This window comes from Vicia villosa, linkage group LG4, assembly GCF_029867415.1.
Source record: "Vicia villosa cultivar HV-30 ecotype Madison, WI linkage group LG4, Vvil1.0, whole genome shotgun sequence".
NCBI lineage: Eukaryota > Viridiplantae > Streptophyta > Magnoliopsida > Fabales > Fabaceae > Vicia > Vicia villosa.
This window is the reverse complement of record NC_081183.1, coordinates 161,030,926-161,044,752: the sequence shown is the minus strand read 5'-3', so window position 1 is coordinate 161,044,752 and position 13,827 is coordinate 161,030,926. Positions and strand designations below refer to the sequence as shown.

At 34.8% G+C, this 13,827-nt stretch overlaps 1 protein-coding gene across 1 annotated transcript; it reads right to left on the bottom strand.

Annotated features, from left to right (window-relative positions):
- Positions 1–902: 902 nt before the first annotated feature.
- LOC131595738 (probable protein arginine N-methyltransferase 6) lies at positions 903–11,204 on the bottom strand. The gene is made up of 13 exons (XM_058868199.1): positions 10,812–11,204; positions 10,176–10,241; positions 9,549–9,617; positions 9,341–9,376; positions 8,571–8,636; positions 6,747–6,815; positions 5,732–5,809; positions 5,357–5,435; positions 4,593–4,687; positions 2,155–2,239; positions 1,678–1,859; positions 1,343–1,461; positions 903–1,260 (listed from the first exon to the last, which is right to left on the bottom strand). Exons 1-13 carry the CDS (start codon positions 11,082–11,084, stop codon positions 1,218–1,220), a joined length of 1,260 nt encoding a protein of 419 aa, XP_058724182.1. The 5' UTR covers positions 11,085–11,204; the 3' UTR covers positions 903–1,217.
- Positions 11,205–13,827: the final 2,623 nt, after the last annotated feature.

The window sequence follows — 13,827 nt, the reverse complement described above, 5'->3', positions numbered from 1 at the left end:
ATGACCATGTCGTTAATGTGTTATGGATCTGCCTGAATATCATGTGGGTTACATATGAGGGCATAGAATCTAAGTTGTTTGAGACAGGTGGCAATAATGCGGTTGTCCTAGCACATTCCATTCTGACTGAGATACAAAATGTTTTGGGTTACCGACAACAAAGAAGGAACCAGGGGGTTAGGATTAGACATACGCAGAAGATTGTTCTTTTTTTTTTGTATTTTCAAATGTTTCACTAGTATTTTCCGTACTTTGAGAACCATGTTTGTAATATTTTGAGATGTTCTTTTAATTACTGCATTACCATATTTTGAGATGTTAATTTTTTAATCAAATTATGGATTATGGCACTAATAGTCAGATTAAAATGACCTCCGATTCAAAAGAAATACAAATTTTTTGGACAATATTTCTGCTCAAATACATGCAAGAAAGTTTTCAGAGATGCATCTTTGAATTCACCTCAAAAATATTCGAAGATGCATCTCCGAACAAAATTTTCACAAAAATAATTCATGATGCATCTCCAAATATTTTAGAAGACAATTTTTAATATTCAAAGGTGTGATCCACACAATAAGGATGAGAAAAGAAATTTCCTACTAGTAAATATGCACTTAATCTTATGATATACTCGGCCTTGAAGGCCTCCGTAGACCTGTCTTGCCAATAGAGACTAATGCACTTTGTTTGATTAAATATAATTGAATAAATAAATTAACAATTAATTAGATTAAATGTAATTTAATAAAATTATTGGTTTATATTAAATTAAAATGATTTAGTTAAATATGACAACAACTTAGCCTATTTTCCTAAAATACTCTTCAAATAGAATAGGAGTGCAGTCCCCAAGGAACACAAGTACACCACCTGATTTCAGATAAATTGATAAGAATGTTATTAAAAAATAGCTCAACATATTCCAGCAAAGCTGTACTAGTTTTCAACCGGAATGAAAGCCCCAAAGTGAAGCTTAAAAAATTACAATAATAAATGAATTATGACATAACTCAACCACTCCTGTATAATTTAATACCAATGAATTACAACAAAATTTCATTTGATTAACCTAACTACATGTGCTAACAAGTCCTTCAGTAGCATTTTCTAATCTAGCAAGCTAGGATTAGTGGTTTTTGTGACCCAAGCAAATCATAGCTCTGTTGGAGAAACAAGGTCAGCAAAGAAATATATGCAACAGCCCCATATTGAGATCATCTCATAACAGACTCTTTCACATACGATCGATTACCCGAACTGCGATGTAAAGGAATGATGTCAGAATCCATAGCAAATGACTTTAAAGAGGTACTAAGGGGAAAGAATATTGTAGACTCACTTATATTCAAGGTGAATATTCATAAATCGAGCATTTTCTTTGCTTTGTGTCAATGTTACTAAACCTTCGATTAATTGATCTTGTTCCAGGTCAATAGGATCATAGAAGTATATCAATGTCTGCAAATACATTAACAAAATCAAGATAATTTAATCCGTATCATAAATGAAATGCAATTTTCAGCAAGGAGCCACGATTCTAGATGCAATGGCACCAGCATACAGCTGATATTCAACTGTAAAGCTTCATCGGAATTGTATCCTAAGTGCAATCAATCTAGACATATGTTGTGCATTTTTTATTTAATATATGCTTAGAGATGATAAAAGCTGCACCTGCTGCCAATGTGTTGGAGGGTCCTCGGGTGCAGTGGATAGGACCAGTGCTTCACTAGGATTTGTTCGCTTTTTCCTCAAACTACCGTTCAGTTGATTATTCTCGATAACTGATGTTGATGACTCTACCTTAGGCACATTGAACTCAACATCAAACCAAAATGCAAAACCATGCAGTGGAGCTGTATAAACAGGAAAGAGAATTCAATTAATGCCAAGATATTAAAGATTTTAATAAATGCAGAGTTATTAGTTAGCAATTTGAACGATAACCAAGCATTGTGCCCACCCACAAGCAAACATGAAGGAGGTGGCGCAAATATCGCATATTTTCTATATTGTATCCTATATTTTCTAAGAAAAACCATATCGCCATATCGGATACGTATAGTATCTATGTATCGTAGATTAGCAGGAAATAAATATATTCAGAAGTCCACAAATCAACGAAAAGAAATGCAGACAAAAGTAGGTTACCTCGCATCATTGAGTTGAACTTAAACTTCGATGTTACAGTTTCTAACTCATTAATGGTAACGGAATAGCTATCAATATATTTAACCTGCATGCAATAGTAAATGATCAATTTCTTCAAAATTCTTACTAATACTACATTAATGGAAAATTTAAAAAAACTATGCATAGAAACAAACAAGCTTGTATATAGACCGACCCCAGTAAAGTAAATAAGATATTTTGTGCAGATAGTGCGTTTTGTGAGTTCCCATTCACTAAATAAAAATACCATGGACGGGGGGGAAAGGAATCAAAACTACATAAGAATCGCGCCAACTATAAGAATACTGAAGTGAAAAGAACAAAAAAAACATTTGTTGGAATCAAAACCTCATAAGAAACACTTGTGGGAAACAGATGGGAGCAAGATAGTTAAAATCAAGATCTAACCCAAGTTTTGAAAGGGGTCCATAGACTGTAAATTGGACGGATCAAAAGATCGTCCAAAGAGTATTAAACTAATTTTTAAATATAAAAGTATGATAATCTAGATAATTTATCGATAATAGTATAAATAAAATTCAAATAACGATGTAGATAATTTTTTCTAGTTATTTTATTAATAACAGTTTAATATTTATTTATAGTTTACAAGTGCACACTGTAAAATGTTCAGTTTAATATTTATTCATATTGTTTAGTTATTCCACAACATCTGCCAATCTTATATTGGAGGACCGGTATAGAAACAAATCACGTTTATGGTTTGGTTCAGAAGGAAAACAGAATCAAACTGAAATGAACTGGAAAAACAGTTCGCATGAACTTTTTGTTCAGTTCACCGAGTTTGTATATTTCGGGATCAATCTGCTTCTGTGATTATAGAAGCAAACTGTTTATATATTGCAAAACTGAACCAAACTGTGTTGAAGCTTCCAAGCAAAACTGATTTTTTTTTTTTTGACTGAGCAAAACTGATAGCACTTTCAAAGAGTTCCAATCATTACAGTAGTTGCAAGCTTTAAATAGAAAAAACAAAACCCCATCAGAAACCAAAACGTGATGTGTAAGTGCTTATAGAAAGGTTCTTGGTTAAAATACAATTCAAACAAGGAAATTTTTCCACATCAGAAATTAAACCTATTGTTTGAAAAAGCAATAAATAATATATGATCCATTCAGTCCAATCTACAAAGCTAATTCTCGTCTGTGAGTTCTCTTGACATGAAACTCTCCCTGCATAGCTTACTTCAGGACATTTATATCTCTAATCTCTAAGTAGGGATTTCTGATTAAGGGTTCTTGCTAGCAAACAATGTAAAGAGTGACAATTTGAAAATTGCAAGTGAGAGGTATTATCCTGTGTTGTGAGCCTGAAGTTCCCAAAAAAAAAAAAAATACAAGTATATAAGTGAGAGTAGAAACAGTTCAGTTACTTGACAGTGCAGTTCAATTCTTTGTGGTGTATTAGAGTATTAGCTTAAGTACTGAAGCCAGTCAGCATGTTACTGACAGCTGGCAGTTACTCTTAGTAGTTACTGGCTACTACAAGTCACAACTTGCAGTATATAAACAAGTTGTGATTCCTTGATGTAACTAACTTTTGATAATTGAAAATCAGTTACAACTGAATGAAAGTTCAACTATTCTCTATTTCTATTATGGTATCAGTTTAGCTTCTCCGATCCATGGACTCACAGCCAGGATCTCCCTCTTCCGCTCACGTCACGTCCTCGGCGACGCCGTCCGCGGCGGTGATGGACGAATCGCACCGCCTTCAATTTGCGTTGAAGATCGCGTACAAACTCGATGACAAAAACTTCCATCTATGGCGTCAACAAGTGGAGCCGTACATCAACGCACACAATCTCACAGATCTCGTGATGTGTGCGCGTGTTCCTCCCAAATTTCTCTCCGATGATGATCGCCGTCAAGGTATCGTTAATCCTCTCTATTCTTCGTTGCTTCAGAAAGATCAATTGCTCTTATCGTGGTTGCAATCAACGCTTTCCAGCGAAATCATGTCTCGCGTCATTGGATGTGTTCATTCTCATCAACTTTGGGATCGATTGTTCAACGTGCAGTTCAGTTAGTGAACTGTGTTTTAAACACCAGTTCAACTTGTTAACGGTTAATAATAGTTTGGTTCTTCGTACACAGTTTGGTTTGGTTTTGCAGTTCAGTTTGGTTTTTTTATGACAGTCCTAAAAGAAACCCTTAGATGACTTATTGACTGAGCTTCCCATCATTTTGTGAAATATACAAAATGTTTTTGCATATATTGTATATTGTATAATGGAAAACCATCATTCACAGCTTGAAGTTAACCAACCTTTCTTCAAACACAACTCAAGAATGAAAAATAGTACATGTATAACCTTGGCAAGCATGTAATTCATAATTCGATAATAGTGAAGAAAAGTCAAAGTAAACAGTTACAATAATACTAGCATACATACCATATGTGGCCATGTCAAAATATTTTCACCGGTTATTGTCTCCACAGAAGGTTCCTCAAAGGCACATTGTTTTGCTAAAGATAACATGGCAGACACTGCAACCAAAAGCAGTAGTAAACACTGATAAGAAAAGCAATAAATAGGAAATTATTTATTTGCAGACTATTCTACTTTAGTGTATACCTCATTAATTGTTCAACGAACATACTTGGAAGATAGTCTTAGAATTTGATCTTAGGTCCAACTTAAACCCAAAAGCTAGATTGTAGCAAGAAGGTTGGCCCTAAGGTAGGGTGTTTATGGATAAGCCTAACTACCAAAAGCTAGTTTATGGGGTGAGAAATTCCGCCCAATATGGGATCTCCAACATACAGGTGAGAAATTCCGCCCAAAATGGGATCTCCAACATACAGGACTAAACATTTGAAATTTCTAAGAAACTAGATTTAACATTTCACTAGCCAAAAAACAAGTACTGAAATTGGACAACCTGTGCATGGATATTTGGCTAAAGTTCATGCATCCATAGGGTGCCAAAAAACACTAACTATTGATATTTTAATACGGCTAACATAGGATCTGATGTGTGAAACATTCAAATTAGTGACATAAATAGCAGATTGCAGAAAAGAGCAGAATGCCAAAAGAATAGTAAATAAGTAAATCCAGCTTCAGCAAATATCTATATATGAAGTACAATAACAGATTTTGAAATCTTCTTTACAATCCAGGATGACATCTAAGTTGCTATGCAGTGCACTTACTGTCAATTCCATAAACATTGCGCCAAAAGTCGACGCTGTCACTGTATCTGTCCGTATGTGTGACAGGAGCCATGTACAACTGGAGAAAAGTACACCAAGAGGTCAGCACCTTTTTCAATTTTTGGGCAAGACACCAAAGCTCAGCATTATTGTAATATGTACTACAAGATAAACTGAATCCATTAATTACTGAGTTCCCAACTACATTCTAGCAACTCTAAGCTTCATGTATAAGTAACCATAATTCCCATTAGGTTTTTGAATCCTTATTAGGCTGAGATTGAACCAAACAAAATAACTTTCAGGAAAAGATACTCACGATACTATAAACAACAAACTATATATCTACTTATTAGTAAGACTAAATAGAAATACCGATGCACTCGAAGGAAGAATAAGACCACCGGGTTTGAGCCAGCGATCTCTGGCAGTAATAACGCTCCCAAGCATGCTCTGCAAGAAAGAAAAATATCAAACCAATATAAATTATGAAAGTTAATGAGTATATTTTAGACGACCAGTCAAGCACCAAGAACGTGAACAAAGCATTCCAAGGATGAAAACAAAAGCATTCAACTTTAAAAAAAGTATAACCACAACACATAGTTACACAGACATATTCTCGAAGACAAGAAATACAACTCAGAAGCTTCCATGTTTTTCACGATAATTTAATAAACTTAAAGAAGTTTTGTTATCTCTTACTCTTATACTGCTCAAAAAGACAGGTGCCAATAAAAAACAGATATGGTTTATCTGCCTCATCATGTAAAATCTGCAACTTCAAAATATAGCTCAACCATAAACATGATGTCTGCCCAACGCCTTTTCATTATAACCTTCAACTTTATCAATAGTCAGTCAGACGTCAGAATCTAACAGGTGTAGCCCTTTTTGAGAAGTCAACCCTCTCAATGAAAGCAGGAATTTTAAGAGCATAGGCAGAGAAAGAGAGAAGCAATCCAAAATACTAGTCTTTTAGGTGGGAAAGGACCCTAGGGTTATAAGCCTTCCTTTTTGGGTGAGACTCCTCAACTTAGGATCGTAACAAAGTTCTCTTTATCTTTGTCAACTCAATCTTCATAACACATATAGGAGCTACAGTTACAGTATGACAAGGAGCAGCGTTTATAGTATGATAAGGATGTATGCACTATGCAGTCACTTTTTTGTTTTATTATGTAGGCAACAAAATTGTAAGCCTTTCCACATCCATCTTTCTGATAATGATAAAAGATACTTCTGCTCAATTCCAATCCATTCAAGTTATTAAACTATCAGTCCCCTCAGAAGTTAATTTATGATCTCATTCACCAATTACATGATAACTTGTTTTAACTTCTCAAAATATATATCTACTCAGAAAAATCAACCGTATTCTAATATGCACCTCATATAGAAGCATATAGCCCATCCATTCTGAAATTATAACATCCACCTCTTCATCAATTTCAACATCCTGCAAAACCCATAGGCTGAGGTAAGTATATAAAGCTTGATCCTTGTAACGAATATAAAGATGACAAAGAAAAACTATACAAATTTCAAAATAAGTAGAATTTGCATAAAATATTATATAAGTTGACCCTAAACATAAATGAAATTGATATATTTTATAACACGGAAAGTAGGTGTAACATATAATATATATTTGCTGTAACTTGTAAGTTTCGGTCTCTCCCACCTGCACAACTTATTTGTAAGGATAATAACATTAATGGATAAAAAAGACTTAAATAGTTTGTTTTGTAACATTTACCTTGTGTCAATTGATCTTTATAAGGAGATGATGGATTTTAGTTTTAAGTTTAACTAACTAAATCTAAATTTACACATGCTCATACAGGATTGTAGACTGTATTATATAATGATGCACACTAATTTTCCTATTTTATAATATTATTGGTCAATTTATATTAGAATTGCTGAAAAGGCCCGGTGTGGAGTGTGGAAGGGTTTTCAAATACATGTTTATGATTGTTTGGTTTTACTGTATTTGGTTGATTTGAAAGACTCGATATAAGGTGGTGTTTCAGTCAAATAACACATAACTTGGTGATATTGCTGAATATGCAAAACTGGAATGATATCGTGGAAGAAGAAAAACTGCAGGCTGGCAGCAGTTGGATGAACATAAGAGTTAAAGGAAACATTTATCCAGCTTCTCAGAGGTTTTGGGGGGTATTTTTTGGACATTTTTCAGTGATCCAATGGTCCATCTTTAGGTGTAAAGTTTCATAAATCAACATTTGAAGTAAAATCTGGTTTACAATATGTCGGTATATTTCTTTCCATTTATGCTAGTCAAGGCTGTGAGAGTTAATTGATGTGTACCAGATTCAGGCTGCTTTCTATATGCAAGCCTGAACTGGTTTTCCTGTTATCCCATGGATTTTTGCAGTTCTGTTTTTCTCTCTTGGTTCTGGTATAAAGGTGTATTGGAATGAGTTATTGAGACATTGAGGTATGCTGTCAGCTGTTGCTTTGCCGCTAAATTTATAGACTGATGCAATGAGTGGAACTAATGTTGATCATTAGCGAGAAGTTGCATGTAATTTTTAGAGGAAATCTATTAGAGTTATGTTGGTCGGGTGCATGTTTGTGAAGTTGCATGTAATTTTTTAGAGCAGTGAGTTGCATGATCAGTACTGCTTTTTGTGTAGTATTTTTCTATTTTCTATATGTCAAATGAGACTGGATTGGAATCGAATGAATAGATGTTGTCTGTGTTTCTGAGATTTCTAAGGAAGAGTGTTGTTTGCTGGTTGCTTGTGCTACTATTGGTGTGGTCATTTCTATGAAGGAATGGAGCCATTGGGCTGGTTTGTTATATGAATGGAGATTCTGCTGAGGGGTTATATATGCAGCCAAGGTATTTTGTTTAGAACTATGACATGGCCTGGAGCAGTGCGTCTAGTTTCAGCCTGTGCCAAGATAATAGCTACACTTACATTACACAATTTCAACATTATCTCGCTTTATGGCTAACTGGTGCACTTGCTTCTATGGATTAATTCTGGCATCTCAATAGTGAGCAGTAAACTCACTAATTTGCACCAATTATTTTGGCATCTCAATAACAAATCCTGCAACTTATTTTTCAATCATTTAACCAAAATGGTTTGGACATTATAGAGGTCAAACTTCGTGTCAAGATTTCAAGACATGGCATATTTCAATGATTGAAACACATATGTAGTTTAGAAGGGCCTACCTCAACTCGTCCATGCAATACAATGACAACATCAGAAAGGTTATTTGCTTTAACAACTTCATTTGCCTGTTTGCAAAAAGAAAATAACTAATTTAAACCAAGGTAAAAAGTGCTATTAAACATCATAAACAACCTTTTTGTATTTACAAACTCAACCAATAAACTTCTAAAAAAGAAACAAAATAACTATAATAGAAAACCCCAAGTAGAGATAAGGTTTGAAAAGAGTTTAAAAAGCATAGGCAATGCTCATCATATCGGTCGGTTTCATGTGATTCAATTAAGCCGTGAGCCTAATTTCTAACATGGCATCAAAGTCGGGTTAAGTCACTTGAATAATTTAGGATGAATGAATTGTATTTGGTGCTGACACCGTTTCAGACACACCGCTTAGCACAAAGGAATCATGGCCATATGATATGACTAGAAATTCCAGACATGAAATTAAATCAATTTCAAGATATTCTGACCAAAAGTGGTAGAGGAAGATCTATTGAATGTGTAAAGCACGTGGTACCAAGAACTGGATAGAATATACTGAAAAGAAAATTCTTGTTCTACTGTATTAGTATAAGGGTTTGTTATTGTACAGGTATAAAATTAGTGACATAGTGAATTGGGTATGAGTTAGCTTCTTGAAAACAATGTGTCATATCTTGAACTTTTTACTCTTATCCATACTAAATAAAGCGCCGTGCCCTCACCCTAATTTTTTTATTTCAGAAAAAAGATGTGTATACCAATGAAAATTGTATATTTGAAATTATTACCTGCAGAGCAATGTTACTGGCATCAACTGCATACACCTGTAAACATAAAATTCCACAATCTCATCATGTCAAACACTGAAATAAACTATATGTTGAAACAGTATTACTTTTATTTAAATGGAAAATACGTTTTGTAACAAAATACATAATACAATTCTAACCGTATCAACAAAAAAAGTATACCAAATATCAATTTAAAAAAGCTTACCCGCTTTGCACCTGCCTGAGCACAAAATATGGAAAGGATTCCTGTACCGCAACCAACATCAACTACGACCTGAAGAAAAACAATAGTTAAGGGAGAAAAGAGAGAAGTAATGTGGGAGGACAGAGGGACATGAAAAGCAAAAATGAACTGCAATCCAAACCAATGCAATAGTGCTATAGCGCCGCTATAGTGGCTATTTGACAACATATTGTACTAAATAGCGTATTACGGAATAACAGCAGTTTGTCCAAATTTCGCTATGCTATAGAGGTATAGTGTCGCTACTATAGCAGGATATTTAACAAAATCTATGCAAACAACACAAAAAGGCAAATCATGAAAGAGTCATCAATAGGTATATCTTATTCCAATATGTGGCATATGTTTAACCTATCAACTGTATAACAAACATAACCCCCAACAAGAGGCCCTCAAGAAGGTTCCATAAGCTACCTAATTCAATTAAGCATGCGCTGTAATAACAATTAAGCATTAATAGAAGTATCCTATTTGAAGCTAACATCCATTATTGATCTTATAATATTGCAATAGTTCACAAATAGATATATGGAAATCCAAGTTTAACACTTGATACTAAAATTCCTCCATGAGTGATATCGAAATTACTTTGCCAGCAATAAGACTCTGATGCCGCATGATTGCTTCCCTATAAGTATCAGTCCGCACGCGATCCTGTACCAAACCAGGGCAAGAAAAGGAAACATTACTTTTGCATTTAACAACAAAAAATTACAAAAGTGAAGAAATTAAAATGAATTAGAGGATGGTGAATTCTCCATAGACGAAAACAAATGGAACTATAATTACAACAACAAAAAACACATTAAAGAAGCTATGCTCCATTATCCTCAACATACATGTTAATCAATTTGAAGCACACCATACAATTAATTTATTTAAGGACAAGTCCATAAGATCGAATTTACATTTACCAATTAATCACATTTTATAGATTCGAAAATTAATGAACTGTGTTCGAAAACATACATAATGGAAAGGAGTTTAAAAAATGGAAGATATCTCCAGTATATATTGTATTTGTAATTTTTGAAGCATTCTCCTATTTTCATTCAGATATTCAATTCTAGGATATACATAAACGGAAAACTAAAAACTAGCTCTAAGAAGTAAGAACAAAGAGGTACTAGGGTTTATGAGATTCAAATTTCAAATAGCATGTCTAATGTATAATTGAGAAAAATCAGAGTGAAGAAAGTAACAGAATAGTGGTAGAGTTAATACCTTGATCATTTCTTGATGAATACCGAGATGAGCATAGGAATGAAAATACGCCATGTCGTAATCGGTGCAAGGAGATCGATTAGTAGGCTGTTGAGGTTGTTCGGCATCGGAAACCCTAACACGGGAATTAGAAGTGGAAACACGTGAGCGGCGAGTGCCGTGACGGGCTCTATCTCTGTTGCTGTGATTATGCACCATTTCTGGTGGTGGAGGTGGTGGTTGTTGATGGTGGTAGCCGTTAGTGTTGTTAGTGTTATTATCCTTCAAAAACATCGCTCTCTCACACTTCAGTCTCTTCTCTCTTTTTCTTATTACTACAACACAACTGAGGCTTGCACGCACTGTCTAATCAGTTAGGTTATATATATGACGCCACTGTTTTAATGTGTGAGGTGAGACACTTTAAAAACGTGTACCACTCAATCTATACACCATTTTGTTGAGTAAATAGGCTTCATAAAATTATAGGATTCTATGCTCAAAAACAAAAATTGCAGGTGTCTTTTAATTTTTTTTGAAATGTCTCTATTTTTAAAAAATATCTAATAAATTTTACATTTTAAATTCCACATAAATAATAAACAATACTCTACAATTTTTTCTCTAATTCTTAATTTTCCGTTCTTAAAGAAAAATATAATGGATTCTGAAGATGCACCGGCTAGAGCTTTCAATGCAGTGTGGTGGAGAGAACATGCAAGATCAACATTTTAAAGATAAAGTCAGTGAAATCTAAAAGGTGTAATTTGAGAGTGAGAATGAAATCATATTTGAAATAGTGTCTCCATGGGTTTATATACATGAGATTGAGATCATTTCTAACAGCGAGTGACGCGCTAGAAGTTGGGATCAAGTGTTTGGTCACTGGAGAGGTCTCACTTGCTTCTTTGCCCGCTTAATGGATACTGCAAAATGGCCTCACAATTGGGCCTTTTATTTGGGCTTGTGGCAAACCTGAAACAGTTGCCCATAAGGCCTTACTAGTGGTTGGTGAAGCAAGGATTGATATTATCGAACCGTCCTCTAATGTCGTTGAATTCCTCTAGGGTTAGTCCTCAGTAAGTGGAAGAGGAAGACTTTGTTGAGTTACAGCATATGGTCTCACGAACAGACATATTAAATGCATGTCTTGTAACCGTAACATTGCACAAAACGTATTGGACACTGGCCCTAAGTATGGAGACGAAAGTGACCCTTTTAGGGTACTCGCACTTTTTGCAGTGACTCCATAGATAGTGGAGCAATGTGGTGGTTGGAATCTTAGTCTCGTGTTTATTCTTACGGTTGTTCTTTTTTACGTGTTGGCAGTAAAGTTGAAATGGATCAAAATAGATGTCAAACAACAGGGGATGTTAGGGGAGAAGACTCATCGATATGGATGAAGCAGGAGACGTTAGACATCATTTTCGTATTCGCCAACAAAGGAGGCCTAGACCATACCTTTACTGAGGTGGGGTCCTCTTTGAACTGGCAGGCGCTCCCTCTAGAAGAAGACAAAAGGTTGTGTAGTAATCATGAAGGGTGTGTAATTTCTCTTCATGAGTGTTTGTTTTCTTGGATAGGTTTTTTTCTTTCCCTTCAATGAATTTAAAGTGAGCGTCCTTAATTAGTTATGTCTTACCCCTTCACAATTGCATTTGTTAAGCTAGGCCTACATCAAGGTCTTTCAATATTGTTGCGAATATAAGAGAAGCATGCTGACATTGACGCTCTTTTTCTATCTTTTCAATATCCAAGCGTAGCTCAAACGACTTGGAGTGAGACCAATATTTACTCTCCTTTAGAGAGGGTAGGAAGATGTTTTAGGTGTATACTGAGATTATAAATAATTTCTAGGGCCGGTACATTTTGGTTACGCCCCTAAGTGAGGTCTGTCATGCAAGTATATATGATACTTAGCCTGATATGTCTTCGAGGTGTTTTGATAAATTTCCAAAACTCTGGCGTCTAAACCACTTTCTAGTCAGGCCAGGAACTTATCTCTATCTTCCTAATGACATGTCCTAGAAGAAAACTTATTTAAAGAATAAATTGACGTGCTTCTGGGTAGGTTTGAATTTCGTCGATGGTGTCGAGTCTTTTGCAGCAGCGTCGAAGAAGCGGGAGAAACGATACATAGAGATGTGTTGTTTAGTTAAGAGCATCGCCGAAGAAATATGTGGCATATTTTATGAGCGGAAGAAGATTCCTTTTTCTTTATCTTGGTGATTCGAAGCGATTGTCTTATGGTTTGTTTGCCTCTTGTTTGCATATGAAATGAGTTGCTATAAGACGACACTCCAAATGAAGAGGACACTCTGAATTACGCCTTCACCTCCTAAATTCGTTCTTTTGCCGGTTTTGGATGGGGGTTCATACTTCGGGGGCCTTGTTAGTCTGACCTCTAATGTCCCTCCTATTTTGTTGTGGCCCGAAGTGTGATACACTCTTGATCAACCTGCGTCGGAGGATGCTCTGAACCCGGGGTTATATATTGGTTTGAATATAAGCGTAGAATAGTTTAAAAGGGGGTTTGAATAAACCTTTCATCAATCAAAAAGTTGTTTTCAAAATCAAAGTTAAAAAGTGTGTGAGTGAGAAAAAGAGATTACGCAGTTTAAATTAATGTATAGATAAACTCTATGATAACAAAATGATGATGAATCAACAATATAGTAATTAATCCAATTAGATTCAAACAAAGAAGTGTGAATAGAATCTGATTAATTGAAACAATAATTTAGAATTACAATTTTCAAAAATAATCACCAAAAAGAAATATTTAGTAGACTAGATCTAGCAAAGTTCTAAGCTTAAACATTAAATCACTTTGAGCAACAAAACCTAATCACATGCAAACTAGAAAGCAAATAAAACATAAAAATGTATAAATTCTATAAATAAATTAAAAAGAAGTGATATAAAAAGTGTACACTGAGATTTATATTGGTTCGGCGCTTCATCCCTGTTTGCACTTAATTTAGTCTCCAATGGAAAAACATAAAAAATTGTTGAGTCTTCTACTAATAGAAAATAT

Excerpts from the sequence above, each read along its gene's own strand:
- LOC131595738 (XM_058868199.1), bottom strand. The coding sequence starts at position 11,084 with ATGTTTTTGAAGGATAATAACACTAACAACACTAACGGCTACCACCAT. Across the intron at positions 9,618-10,175 it reads AGAGTCTTATTGCTGGCAAA|GTCGTAGTTGATGTTGGTTG; the intron begins GTAATTTCGATA and ends GTTTTTCTTCAG. Across the intron at positions 1,860-2,154 it reads GTTCAACTCAATGATGCGAG|CTCCACTGCATGGTTTTGCA; the intron begins GTAACCTACTTT and ends CTGTTTATACAG.